The sequence below is a fragment of the Halichoerus grypus genome, chromosome 1, assembly GCF_964656455.1.
Source record: "Halichoerus grypus chromosome 1, mHalGry1.hap1.1, whole genome shotgun sequence".
NCBI lineage: Eukaryota > Metazoa > Chordata > Mammalia > Carnivora > Phocidae > Halichoerus > Halichoerus grypus.
In genome coordinates, this window is record NC_135712.1 from 200,444,175 (window position 1) to 200,458,565 (window position 14,391).

A 14,391-nucleotide genomic window follows, 5' to 3' on the forward strand; every position below is an offset into this window, starting at 1 on the left:
AGTGTGCTAGGATGGAGTAATTTACAGGAAGGCAGAAAAGTCTGGTCCTCATTTGCTGACCTCATCTATAAAATAAGATGGGAGACTGCTCTATACCAGTGGTTTTCAAATCTGGAAAGTCCATTGGAATTGCCTCAAATGCTTATTTCCCAAAACCAAACAAAACATACATTCTTGCCTTCCCTTAGGTCTAGTGAATTTCTATTCCTTGGAGTTTTGTCGCAGATCCATATTTTACCAAGCACCTAAGTGATGCTATGTGATGCCAGGATGACTTCTGTTGTTTCTTCTCAGAATAGAGGAACAAACTATTCTCCTCATTGAGTTGTTAGCTATTGCTCTCTAGCTACTTGTCTTTTTGTGTTGTATCTTGAAGTATATAGGATTTTTTTTTTCTTGTTAAAAATTCTGCCTGGAAAAAAAAAGTTATAAAAATGGATAAATTCTTTGTGTAACAGACAAGAATAGAAAAAATATGGGTAATTGTTGAAACTGGGAGTGGGTACTTAAGGGATTTATTATACTATCCTCTATACTTTTGAGTATGTTTGAAATTTTCTATAATAAAGAAGTGCTTATCTAGCTTAGTGAAATTCATACTGTCCTTAAAAAGGACTTTTCATTTTCCTGACATTTTAAACTGTGATGCTAGTCATTTGAAAGTAACTTATTGTTGTAGTAACTGCGTGTTTTGTTCATTTGTAGGCAAAGATTGAAAACGTGCAGAAAACAGGTTTCATCAAAGGACCAATGTTCAAAGGTGTTGCTTCTAGTCGATTTTTACCCAAAGGCACCAAGACAAAAGTTAATTTGGAGGAACAGGGACGACAGAAGGTGTCTTTCAGCTTCAGCCTTACAAAGAAAACTTTGCAGAACAGGTTTCTGACTGCACTTGGCAACAATGAAAAGCAAAATGATACTCCAAACTCCCCAGCTGGACCTCTTCAAGTAGACTTGACCCCTAAAATTAAAATGGACATTGGAGATACCTTATCTACTACAGAAGAATCTTCCCCACCAAAATCAAGGGTAGAATTGGGCAAAATTCATTTTAAGAAACATCTGCTGCATGTGACATCCAGGCCGCTGCTGACGACTGCCACAGCAGTGGCCTCTCCACCTCCTCCCATAGTACCATTACCAGCAGTCATAGCAGAGTCAACAACTGTAGACTCGCCACCCTCATCTCCCCCTCCACCACCTCCACCTCCCCAGGCCACAGCACCCTCACCACCAGCACCAGTAACAGAGCCAGTGGCCTTGCCACACACACCAGTCCCAGTTCTGATGACAGCACCAGTAGATGTAGCAGTTAGAGCACTGAAGGAACCACCAGTTACAACTGTACCAGAATCTTCAGAAGTGGACACTAAGCAGGATGCTGCTGTATCTAATAGTTCAGGAGAACACATAACTCAAAATTTGAATGAGCAAGTAGATATTCCCTTACAGAAAGAAGATTCCCATATTGGGAAGGAAGAAGAAATTCCAGATAGTTCTAAGAGTAATCTGGGCTCCAAAAAAACAAGTTCTAAGAAGAAATCCTCACAATCTGAAGGGACCTTTCTTGCTTCAGAATCTGATGAAGATTCTGTACGGACTTCCTCAAGTCAAAGATCACATGATTTAAAATTTTCAGCAAGCATTGAAAAGGAAAGAGATTCAAAAAAGAGCTTAGCACCTTTAAAAAGTGAGGATTTAGGGAAATCTTCACGATCTAAAACAGAGAGAGATGATAAATATTTTAGCTACTCAAAACTTGAAAGAGATACTCGGTATATATCTTCTCGATGTAGATCAGAGAGAGAACGAAGGCGGAGCAGATCTCGTTCTAGATCTGACAGAGGCTCTAGAACTAGTTTATCCTATTCCCGGTCGGAGCGATCCCATTATTACGACTCTGATCGTCGCTACCATCGGAGTTCCCCTTATCGAGAGAGGACACGCTATTCTCGGCCATATACAGATAACAGAGCTCGAGAGAGTTCTGACTCAGAAGAGGAGTATAAGAAGACCTACTCAAGGCGCACCTCCTCTCATTCCTTCTCTTACAGAGACCTAAGGACATCATCATCCTATTCTAAATCTGATCGGGACTGCAAAACTGAGTCCTCTTACTTAGAGATGGAGAAGAGAGGAAAGTATTCTTCAAAACTAGAAAGAGAATCCAAAAGGACTTCAGAAAATGAAGCAATGAAAAGATGTTGTTCTCCCCCTAATGAACTGGGATTCCGACGGGGGTCATCCTATTCCAAGCATGATAACAGTGCTTCCCGTTATAAATCTGCCCTTTCAAAATCTGTATCCAAGTCTGATAAATTTAAAAATTCTTTCTGTTGTACAGAATTAAATGAGGAAATCAAACCGTCTCATTCTTTTAATTTACAGGCTCCTTGTTCAAAAGGTAGTGAATTAAGAATGATTAGTAAAATTCCTGAAAGAGAAAAGACTGGGTCTCCATCTCCATCAAATCGATTAAATGATTCACCTACTTTTAAAAAGCTAGATGAATCACTTATTTTTAAATCTGAATTTATAGGACATGATAGCCATGATAGTATTAAGGAATTAGACTCTTTATCTAAAGTGAAGAATGATCAATTAAGAAGTTATTGTCCCATAGAATTAAATATAAATGGATCTCCTGGGGCAGAATCTGATTTGGCAACATTTTGCACTTCTAAAACTGACACTCTTTTGATGTCTTCTGATGATAGTGTGACTGGATCGGAGGTATCCCCTTTGGTCAAAGCATGGAAGCTTCCATCAAATGGATTTCAGAATATTAATAGATGTAAAGAGAAAGACTCAGATGATACTTGCATGCTGCATAGTAAGTCAGGAAGCCCATTTAGAGAAGCAGAATCTCCGGTGTCACCACACCAAGATAAACTCATGTCTTTGCCAGTTATGACTATAGATTATTCTAAAACTGTAATTAAAGAACCAGTTGATATGACAGTTTCTTGCTGTAAAACCAAAGATTCAGATATATACTGTACTTCAAATGACAACAACCCTTCTTTGCATCATTCTGAAGCTGAAAAGATTGAGCCTTCAGTTACGAAGATTTCTTCAAATAGCTTTATGAATGTGCATTTGAAATCAAAAACAGTTATATGTGATAATAGAAATCTGACAGATCAGCACTCAAAATTTGCATGTGAGGAATATAAGAGTGTTGGTAGCACTAGCTCAGCTTCTGTTAATCATCTTGATGATTTATATCAACCTATAGAGAGTTCAGGCATTGCTTCCTCTCTTCCAAGTCTTCCACCAGGAATAAAAGTGGACAGTTTAACTCTCTTGCAATGTGGAGAGAACACATCTCCAGTTTTGGATGCTGTGCTGAAGAGTAAAAGCACCGAGTTTTTAAAGCATGCAGAGAAAGAAACAATAGTAGAAGTAGGTAGTGGCCTGCCTGATTCAGGAAGGGGATTTGCTTCTTGGGAAAATAGGCATAATAATGGGTTATCTGGGAAATGTGTGCAAGAGGCTCAAGAAGAAGGGAATTCCATATTGCCTGATAGAAGAGGAAGAGCAGAAATCTCTTTAGATGAAGAAGGAGGAAGAGGACATGCGCATACTTCTGATGATTCAGAAGTTGTATTTTCTTCTTGTGACTTGAATTTAACCATGGAAGACAGTGATGGTGTAACATATACCTTAAAATGTGACAGCAGTGGGCATGCCTCAGAGATTGTATCTACTGTCCATGAAGATTATTCTGGTTCTTCTGAAAGTTCAAGTGATGAAAGTGACTCTGAAGATACAGATTCTGATGATAGCAGTATTCCAAGAAACCGTCTTCAGTCTGTTGTGGTAGTGCCAAAGAATTCTACTTTGCCCATGGAAGAAACGAGTCCTTGTTCTTCTCGGAGCAGTCAAAGTTACAGACACTATTCTGACCACTGGGAAGATGAGAGATTGGAGTCAAGGAGACATTCATATGAGGAAAAATTTGAGAGTGTAGCAAGCAAACCCTGTTCTCAAACCGAGAAGTTCTTCCATCATAAAGGGACAGAGAAGAATCTGGAAATTTCTTTCACACAGCCCAGCAGAAAACAAATAGATAACCACCTGTCTGAAATTGCTCATCCTCAGAGTGATGGGGTTGATAGTACAAGTCATACAGATGTGAAATCTGACTTTCTAGGTCATCCAAATTCTGAGGAAACCACAAAAGCCAAAATAGCTTCTAGGCAGCAAGAAGAGCTGCCAGTTTATTCTTCTGATGATTTTGAAGATGTCCCCAATAAGTCTCGGCAACAGATCACTTTCCCTAACAGGCCAGATAGTAGATTGGGAAAAACAGAGTTGAGTTTTTCTTCCTCTTGTGAGATCTCCCGAGTGGATGGTTTCTGCTCATCAGAAGAGCTCCGCAACCTAGGGTGGGAATTCTCTCAACAAGAAAAGCCCACTACCACGTATCAGCAGCCTGACAGCAGCTATGGAGCTTGTGGTGGCCACAAGTATCAGCAAAGTGCAGAACATTACGGTGGGACACGTAATTACTGGCAGGGCAACGGCTACTGGGATCCAAGATCAGCAGGTAGACCTCCTGGAACTGGGGTTGGGTATGATCGAATTCAAGGGCAGGTACCGGATTCCTTAACAGATGACCGTGAGGAGGAGGAGAATTGGGATCAACGTGGAGGATCTCATTTTTCAAGCCAATCCAGTAAGTTTTTTCTATCCCTTCAGAAGGACAAGGGGTCAGTGCAAGCACCTGAAATAAGCAGCAATTCCATTAAGGACTCTTTAGCTGTGAACGAAAAGAAAGATCTTTCAAAAAACTTAGAAAAAAATGATATGAAAGATAGAGGGCCTCCTAAAAAAAGGAGACAGGAATTGGAGAGTGATTCTGAAAGTGATGGTGAACTTCAGGACAGAAAGAAAGTTCGAGTGGCGGTAGAGCCGCGGGAAACAGCAATGCCCCCAGGCTCAGCGCTGGTTGGGCCTTCTTGTGTCATGGAGGACTTCAGGGACCCACAGCGATGGAAAGAATATGCCAAGCAAGGGAAGATGCCCTGTTACTTTGATCTGATTGAAGAAAATGTTTATTTAACAGAAAGGTAAGCTTGCTTAATACTTGTCCAACAAATTTTAACCTCTTTTTGTTAAAAAAATTAGCTTTCAACAGTTCAGAATATGTGAGGTCAATCATATGAAATATAGTAAAATTGAAAAAGTATATACCTATTTAGATTTAATGTCATAGGGTCCTTCCCTCAGTATCCCTTCTCTCATCCCCACCCCCCGGAAGGGGATGTCGAAATTATTTTTTATTTGGGGGGGGGGGTCTCATTATCTCTTTGGTTCTGAAAGTATGATTTAGGCCAGCCCTATTTTTCTTAAATTCCTTTTACATGTGTAACTGTGATGAAAAACGAAACAAAATCTCAGCAAAATAGTCTGCTCTTAGAGAAGAAAAAAGTAGTTGTGCTGGATTTTTTTTCCTTTTCAAAAATGCTCAGAATGAAGTGTCTTTGAAAGGTACTTTATAAAGCTGGAACTAGACTAGAACACCGTTTTCTGCCTGGTTTTTTAGTCTATTGCTAATAGATTAAATTTGGCAATAGCATAACCACTATTTTAGAATTAAATGGTAAAATGGTTTACTACAGATCCCTAACATGAAATAGGTATAATGAGAATAGGAGTAATGAAAACATATTCCTCCAGAGCAGAGGTTTGCAGCCTGCTTTCTTTCACCCTTCCTCAACAGTCTTCTTCTTTTCCCAATATAAATATGTGTTGAATGTGCCTTTTTAAAAAAATCTGTAGTCTTCCAGCCTTTCACCTTCTCCTTTTGGAAATTTCTCCTCTATTTAAGAATCTAGCTAGCCATCATCCCTTTAAGTGTTAAACATTTTTTTTTATAATGAAATTTTTTTCACTGTGGTTAAGGTAAAGTTAAAATTAGGTCTCATGAGAAGTTTTTCATATTTAAACAAAAAAACTGTTTTTGGGTGCCAGGGTTCAGTTGGTTGAGCATCCAACTCTTGGTTTTGACTCAGGTCATGATCTCAGGGTTGTGAGATCGAGCCCATGTCAGGCTCCATGATGGGCGTGGAGTCTGTTTGAGATTCTCTCTCTCCCTCTGCCCCTCCCTCTGCACACGTGTGCTCGCTCGCTCTCTCTGAATAAATCTTTAAAAAATAAAATAAAAATCTTCTTATGATATAGAGAGCCTCTTAGAGTTATATTCATTTACATCTAGTAAATTAGGTTTAAATTTAAAATATTGAATATTTTAAGTAGTAGTTTTTAGGAATTGGGTGAGTACATTGATGAAATCTCCAGGGTCTTTGTAAAAGACTAGAAGTAAAACTAATCAACCCAGTCCTCTGGGATTTACTCCGCAGTGAGATCCGGGTACATATAAGACCATACATAGAGATCTGGTTGGTGGGAACATTGGAGAGCCTTTTTGGAGTGGGAAGCATTTATATATATTCAACATTTTTTTTTTTTTTTTAAGATTTTATTTATTTTTTGACAGAGAGCGTGAGAGGGAACACAGGCAGGGGGAGTGGAAGAGGGAGAGGCAGGCTTCCCGAGGAGCAGGGAGCCCAATGCGGGGCTCGATCTCAGGACCCTGGGATCGTGACCTGAGCCGAAGGCAGACGCTTAATGACTGAGCCACCCAGGCGCCCCCTATATTCAACATTTTTAAAGTGCCCATTGTTATATGCTGGGCCTTTAGGGGCCACCAAGAACACAGATTATTATAAAATGGTATTGAGTATAGTGAAAAAATTTTATGTTTAATGAAAATAGGGTTACCTGAATCTTTGCCCATTAGTCCTTACAGAGAAATACAAAATCAGGCTACTGCTGATTTTTCAAAATTACAGTTCTTAAAGTACTTGTGAATAGATATTTGGCTTATCTTTAGTTCTGTTTCTTCAGGCTAAGAATATTCATACACTCATTAATGAATGATACCTTGAATTGATGCAGATGAGTCATTCTTGTTACTCAAACTTAGTTGAAGCTATCAGGACACTCTTCAGGTACTTTATAAATTGGGACTGTAATAGAACATATGTTGACGATGAAAGCAGATTAGTTAGGAGATTAAGACAGCCACATAGAGCAGTTGTGCTCTTCACTGTCTGATAGTTGGAGAGTCAGACTGTCCTAATCTTTTTTTTTTTTTTAATTTTTTCAATTAACATATAGTGTATTATTTGTTTCAGGGGTACAGGTCTGTGATTCATCAGTCTTACACGATTCACAGCGCTCATCATAGCACATACCCTCCCCAGTGTCCCATCACCCAGCCACCCCATCCCTCCCACCCCTCTCCACTCCAGCAACCCTCAGTTTGTTTCCTGAGATTAAGAGTCTTTTATGGTTTGTCTCCCTCTCTGGTTTCATCTTGTTTCATTTTTCCCTCCCTTCCCTTATGATCCTGTCTTGTTTCTCAAATTCCTCATATCAGTGAGATCATATGATACTTGTCTTTCTCTGATTGACTTATTTCAGACTGCCCTAATCTCAAGAAGGAGATCTTCAACCATCTTTGATTTTTTTTTTTCTTTTTCTTTTTGACAAGGGTCAGAAAGAGTTCAACATAAAGGCCAGGAAATAATCACATTTTCACTTTTTCTTTGCAAACTCTGTCATAGGTATTTATGAACCCAATTTTGAACCATTTCCCCCTTTTTTTTTTTTTTTTTTTTTTTTAAAGATTTTATGTATTTATTTGACAGAGAGAGACACAGTGAGAGAGGGAATACAAGCAGGGGGAGCGGGAGAGGGAGAAGCAGGCTTCCCGTGGAGCAGGTAGCCCGATGCGGGGCTCGATCCCAGGACCTGGAATCATGACCTGAGCCGAAGGCAGACACTTAACGACTGAGCCACCCAGGCGCCCCCGAACCATTTCCCTTTTTATCCCCAAATCAGTTAGTCTGTGTTGAGAAAGTTTAGTCCTCTGATTATTCTGTAATACAGTTCTGTAAATTATGCTTCATTCTTTTTTTAATCATTCAATTTTCTTTTAAACAAGATTTTTAGAATTGTGGTGTTACTGAAAGATTCCCTAAAAGATTGAGTTAAACTCTTAATTAAAAAGTCTTATTTTTTAGGGGTGCCTGGGTAGCTCAGTCTGTTAATCGTCTGACTCTTGGTATCGGCTCATGTCATGATCTCAGGGTTGTGAGATCGAGCCCTGTGTCGAGCTCTGAGCTGGGCATGGAGCCTGCTTAAGATTCCCTCTCCCGGGCGCCTGGGTGGCTCAGTTGGTTAAGCGACTGCCTTCGGCTCAGGTCATGATCCTGGAGTCCCTGGATCGAGTCCCGCATCGGGCTCCCTGCTCGGCAGGGAGTCTGCTTCTCCCTCTGACCCTCCCCCCTCTCATGTGCTTGCTCTCTCTCATTCTGTCTCTCTCAAATAAATAAATAAAAAATCTTTAAAAAAAAAAAAGATTCCCTCTCCCTTTGCTTCTCCCCCATTGCTTGTGTGTGCACGTGCTTGCTCGCTCGCTCTCTCTAAAAGAAAAAAAAAAAACCTCTTTTTAATTTATTTTTTTAGCAACTTCTTTTCTTTCTCAGTCTCTCTTTATATTTTATAAATTAAATAAATACATCTTTTCTTCCTCAGCCATTATTTGCTCATCCAGGAGGACTGATTCTTAAACTTAATCAGCTATGTCACTTTTTGATTCTCACAAGTTTTCCTAATTTTCTTCTGAGACAAATATGACAGTTAACACTTGAAACTGCTCAGAATTTGAGGCTTAGCTGAAATGGACTAGGAAATGAGGGCTGAGTCCAAAATGATAGACTTGAACTTACCCTATCCTCCCATTTGCTGGGGCTAAAGATTGCCTCTAATTCTCTTTGCAACATAAGTCTTAGTGTTTTCAGTCTCACAGATGCTAGTGAGGAGATGTTGAATGTTTTGAATGTTTGACTTTTTTGAGTGTTTGACTTAACCAGAATCATTAAATGTGAAACTAAGGAGATTTTGCACATATTTGATTGTGTATGTTGTATCATTGCCGGGAGATTTCTTAAACCAATTCTTATGAAATTTTACTTAATAGAAAGAAGAATAAATCCCATCGAGATATTAAGCGAATGCAGTGTGAGTGTACACCTCTTTCTAAAGATGAAAGAGCTCAAGGTGAAATAGCATGTGGGGAAGATTGTCTTAATCGTCTCCTCATGATTGAATGGTAAGTAAATTAAAATGCCCTGATTTTGCTCATTCTATTAAATGTCTCAGAATCGTAGAAAGAATTAGTAATGAGTCAGATTTAACCTTTCTTCTTCTACCTATTGTCGAGTATTTATAAGCAATGAAATCTCCAACGTATAATATTGTTTATAAGGAGATAAATTTCCCTTGTGATGTACATTATAGTATACATTGTCAGTGCTCTGTAAAGTAGCCCTAGTACTAACATAGTGACCTTTTATCTCTTATAACGTTCACGTCCTGAGAGGTAAGTGTTGGTATTTTTTAGCTTTTACTATAAAATGAGATAAAACCCTAGTATTTCAAAAGTGCATAAAGTTAAATGTCTTCCAAACCCCAATCCCTCTATTTCTTGTCCTTCCAGATACTTTTTATGCCTATACCAACATTCATAGATATTTCCACTTTTTATGTATAGAAATGAAATCTTTACCATATGTACTTTTTTGAATTTTACCCCCTCACCCCAGCCCAAACACACATGAACACACAAATATGTTTTGGAGACCTGTTCAGAGCTACACATACAGACCTACCTAAATCTTCCCTAGGCTGCTTTATATGTCTATTTATAGTTAACTTATAATTATTCATCTTCTATTGTGAGGCATTTGCTTCTATATTTTTCTTATAAACCATAGCATCTTTACATTAAAAAATGTGTGATTAATTTTTTTTACCAATTTGATGAAAAATTGTATCATTTTTAACATGGAGAGAATATGAAGGTGATTTATAGTGTAGATACCTTGTTTTTAGTGTTAATAAAGTGTTTTCTTTCAAACTCAGTTTTTGGTTTTGCTCATGTTCTAGTGTTCGGCGCATAAAACCATACCTCAGAAAAATAAAGAGAAAGCACATTGGTATTCCTTTATCTAAACTAAAAGTAGAGATGACAAGATGACAAGAAGAGGAGACACAAGAGTTAGCACTATTCTCCAAACTTGACATTGTTGCTGTGGCCTCTGTGTTTTTCTGACTTGACTTTTCAACCTTGCTAAAGAGATAGGAAGTATAAGATACCTTTCCTCATCTGTTTCTCATAGTCAAACTTAGAGTAGTTATCAGGATCAGGTTCAAATTTAAGCTGGCGTTCAGAGCTCTTCATGGATCAACAACCTGCCCTTCCATCTTCCAGCAGCCCATTTTTCTTACCACTCATCTTCTGCTGTTTTGTTCTCCATTCCTCAGGTGGGCCTTGTTTCCTATTTCTGCACCCAGGCAGGCACCGTTGTATCTCGTTTGTTTTGTTTTTATCCACATCCTATGTGTCATTAGAGATTCTGCTTTGAAGAATTAATTTTCTCTTCTCATTTCAGTTCTTCTCGGTGTCCAAATGGGGATTATTGTTCCAATAGACGGTTTCAGAGAAAACAGCATGCAGATGTGGAAGTCATACTCACAGAAAAGAAAGGCTGGGGCTTGAGAGCTGCCAAAGACCTTCCTTCGTAAGTTATGTTTTAATCCTCTTTCACTTCATTTTTGTGTTGTTGAAGTTGGTTAGCTACTTTGTAGGAAAATAATGTATCTGATACACTGAGTTTAATAATGATTACTGTGGGGGCACCTGGGTGGCTCAGTTGGTTAAGCATCTGCCTTCGGCTCAGGTCATGATCCTGGGGTCCTAGGATGGAGCCCCCCGTCGGTCTCCTTGCTCAGTGGGAAGCCTTCTTCTCCCTCTGCCTGCAGTGTCCCCAGCTTGTGCTCGCTCGCGCTCTCTCTCTCTGACAAGTAAATAAAAAAAAAATTTTTTTAAAAGAATTTTAAATATTTACAGCTGTTTCCTAAAGCACTTTAGCTTTTCGAAACTTCTCACAAAGAACCCTATTTTGGTAAAATACACTAGGACTAAATATTTCCAGGTTTCCCACATTTTCCTACTCGTATAACTTCCATATGCTGATAGTAGTGTCAGTTTCATGTTTTAGTTCCAAACTATTTAGATGTTCACTGGTACAGCATTCCCGGTGAACAGGACATATTGTCAGATATGCACAGGATGAAGAGGACTTTGGAGCTAATCTGCTAGTTAGCGTTAAATACCATGACATTCTCTGTATATATTATACCTATTTCTTCTCTACTGACGATACTGAATAAGCAAGGAAAGACCAATCACGGGTGGAGGGTAACTGAAAGACGCCAAGGAGAGAGACTAATCCTAATTATTGATAAATACTAGAGAAAACTCACTGAGAATGCAGTGAGAGAAAAGGTCTATTTGACCTTTAACAGCAGAGACCTTTGAGTAAAAGCAGTAGAAGGGCTGCTATATTTAAATTGCCATCTTTTCTCTTAGAACATAAAGCCTCTAATATTTCAGTGCCTTCTGATTTCTTCAGTGCTGTTTCTTAGCTGTAAATCACTGTTTTCATGATAATAAACCAGACTTGAGTATTTGTTTTAATATCTAGTTAGATCAGGGATACATATTTTGGTAATATGTATAAATGTAAAAGTGTCTTACAATCAACATTTTTTAAAAAGTATTAGGAAGGAGAAAACCTCAGATGCTAGGTACTTTACATATATTTTAATTATATCTTGTATAATATCAAATTTATCCACTTTGCAATATTTCGTTAAATCCATTATTTTTTTACGTGGATGTATGTTTTCCATATAGCTCCTAGGCAGGAAGTGCTATTGTTTCCCTTTTGTTTTGCCAGGAACACCTTTGTCCTAGAATACTGTGGAGAAGTACTTGATCATAAAGAGTTTAAAGCCCGGGTAAAGGAGTATGCACGAAACAAAAACATCCACTACTATTTCATGGCCCTCAAGAATGATGAGGTGAGCAACATGAATGTGTTTGCTTTGAAACAGATCTGGAAATTATTGAGTTTGAAAGGGTCATTGATATGGACAGATCTTTAAAAGACATTAAGTGACAAAAAAGGGGCAGAATAATATATATAGTTTTTGTTTACAAAAAGAGTGGGAGAGGGAGATATTTACATATATGTGTAAATGTAAACATACATGCTTCGTATTACAACTCTTAAAAATTACTGATGCCCCCAAAGAGTTTTTTTGATATGGGTTATATTTGTCAATACTTACATAAAAATTAAAGCTGAGAAATTGAAAAATATTTATTAAACCACTGAAAAGTAATAAGCCCATTATATGTTGACATTAGTGTTTTTATGAAAATAAAGCATTTTCAAATAATTTTTGTTTTAAACATGAGGAGTGCCATTGTTTTACATTTTTATAAATCTCTTTAATGTCTGGTATAATAAAATTTAGCTAGATTCTCGTATCTGTCACTATACTCAGTCCTGAAAAACGTAATTCTAGGTCCTACCCCAGGACCTGCTGAATCTAACTCTGGGGGTGGGTCCAGCAGGAACTTTAACGAGCTCTCCAGGGAATACAAATATACACTCTAGTTTGAGAGCTACTGCACTGTGGTATAACGTGCACTTTAAAATGGAGTTTTATACCCATGAAGTGAGATTGGAATATAAGAGGATGTAAGAAGTAGCTAAAAGTAAATGGAAGAGCTATTGATAGATATGGAGATAATTTTGTTTATAAGTAAGATGTTTATAAGTTAGCAGATCTCCCAGAGGAAGCAGTTGGATATTTGTCACTTGGATGTGTCTGTACATGAAAGAGGAGGAGGGGTTGGGAATGCAGGTCATACGTTGCCTAATGCCTTTCCTTTGCAAAATATACATGTATTTTAAGGTCTCATTTCTAATTCTTAAAATGATCCTTTTCCCTAGATAATAGATGCCACTCAGAAAGGAAACTGCTCTCGTTTCATGAATCACAGCTGTGAGCCAAACTGTGAAACTCAAAAAGTAAGTTGAGGTAGATTTAGAGTTTGGGATATTTGTTCAAGATTGCTGTTCTCTTAATTTTAGATTCTACATCAAGTCCATCAAGGGTACCTGTGGATTTTATTTTTTTAATCATTTTAATTGTTTTTTCCTACTCTATTGTTAAAAATCTTACTTTGAAATAAGTTTAGATTTATAAAATAGTGCAGAAACAATACAGAGTTCCATATACGTCACCTACCTTCCCCAAATGCTCACATTGTACATAACCATTATACAATTACCCAATCCAAGAAATACTGTTAACTGTTAACTCATCTAAAGTCTTTATTCAGATTTTGCCGTCTGTCATTTTTCTGGACTAGGATCCAATCCAGGAACTCCCATTGCATTTAACTGTCACCTCTCTTTGCCCATAAATTTTAGCTATTATTTCAAAGGTACCAAAATACAAAACTGAAATTTTATTTTGATGAAGTCCATCGTGTACTGTTATATTCAGATTTTTATCAGCTCTTATCCAGGTGCCAAATTTGGCTGTTTTAATAACAGAAGGGGCTGAATCGCCACAGATGAGAGGGATTACATGTGATGTACATGTGGTTACACTGCTTCTCAACAAGGCTAGGCTCTGGGTCTTGCTTATCTCTGTGTCCCTGTGCCTGGCACATAGTTGACACTTGATAAATTCATTATTTGAATTTGATAAAACATTTGAGATAATGATTTTAGTACTCTCTGATTTGTGTTTTGAGCTTAGATGAAACTATATATATATATATATATATATATATATATATATATATATGTTAGAACATTGGTTCTTTTTTAGGCTAAGAAGGCTATGGACCCACTCCCTAGAGAAGTAATAACAATGGTTCCCTCTCATATTAAAATAGTGTTTTAGACTCCTGGTATTTTTTGTCCTTTGACCTGTGTACTAATAGACCTTAAATATGGCTCTTCTAAGAGTAGGAGAACCCAGTCCATAATCATTTAACCTAAGTTCTGGTTCTAGTTTTGCCTGCAGCTGGTGGCCATATGTCTAACTGTGAGACTCCAACTATACTGTGTCCCTTCATCTCCTAAAGTCTGGGTTTTTTCATCAGTAACATGTTAACGTGGTCTGGACAGGAGCTCGACAGTTGAGTTACATCTTACATGTTCTGGAGCTACAAGTTCTAACCCCTGTCTATTTACTCCCATTTTAATTCTTGAGTTTCATGCATCTGTTCTCATGCTTTCCTTCCCTTTCACTACACTCATATGACATATGACTTCCGCTTCATGAAATTAAACATTTGGCATCATTGTTTACATGGTTCCATGCTCCATCTTATCTTAGAATACATTTACTTTTAACATAACATAAGGCAATACCAATTTGCTT

The 14,391-nt window shown here is 37.9% G+C and overlaps 1 protein-coding gene across 6 annotated transcripts in view; it reads left to right on the top strand.

Moving 5' to 3' along the window:
* The window catches only part of SETD2 (SET domain containing 2, histone lysine methyltransferase), a 125,317-nt gene that overhangs the window by 33,140 nt on the left and 77,786 nt on the right, over positions 1-14,391 (top strand). For all 6 annotated transcript variants that reach the window (XR_004922090.2, XM_036107698.2, XM_036107704.2 and 3 more), the window contains 5 exons: positions 706-5,075; positions 9,056-9,187; positions 10,530-10,658; positions 11,880-12,003; positions 12,945-13,022. Coding sequence is in view for 5 of the 6 variants with exons in the window: in XM_036107698.2 (XP_035963591.1) it covers positions 706-5,075; positions 9,056-9,187; positions 10,530-10,658; positions 11,880-12,003; positions 12,945-13,022 (4,833 nt within the window). In the remaining variant the exon portion in view is untranslated. The remainder of the gene's footprint in view (positions 1-705; positions 5,076-9,055; positions 9,188-10,529; positions 10,659-11,879; positions 12,004-12,944; positions 13,023-14,391) is intronic.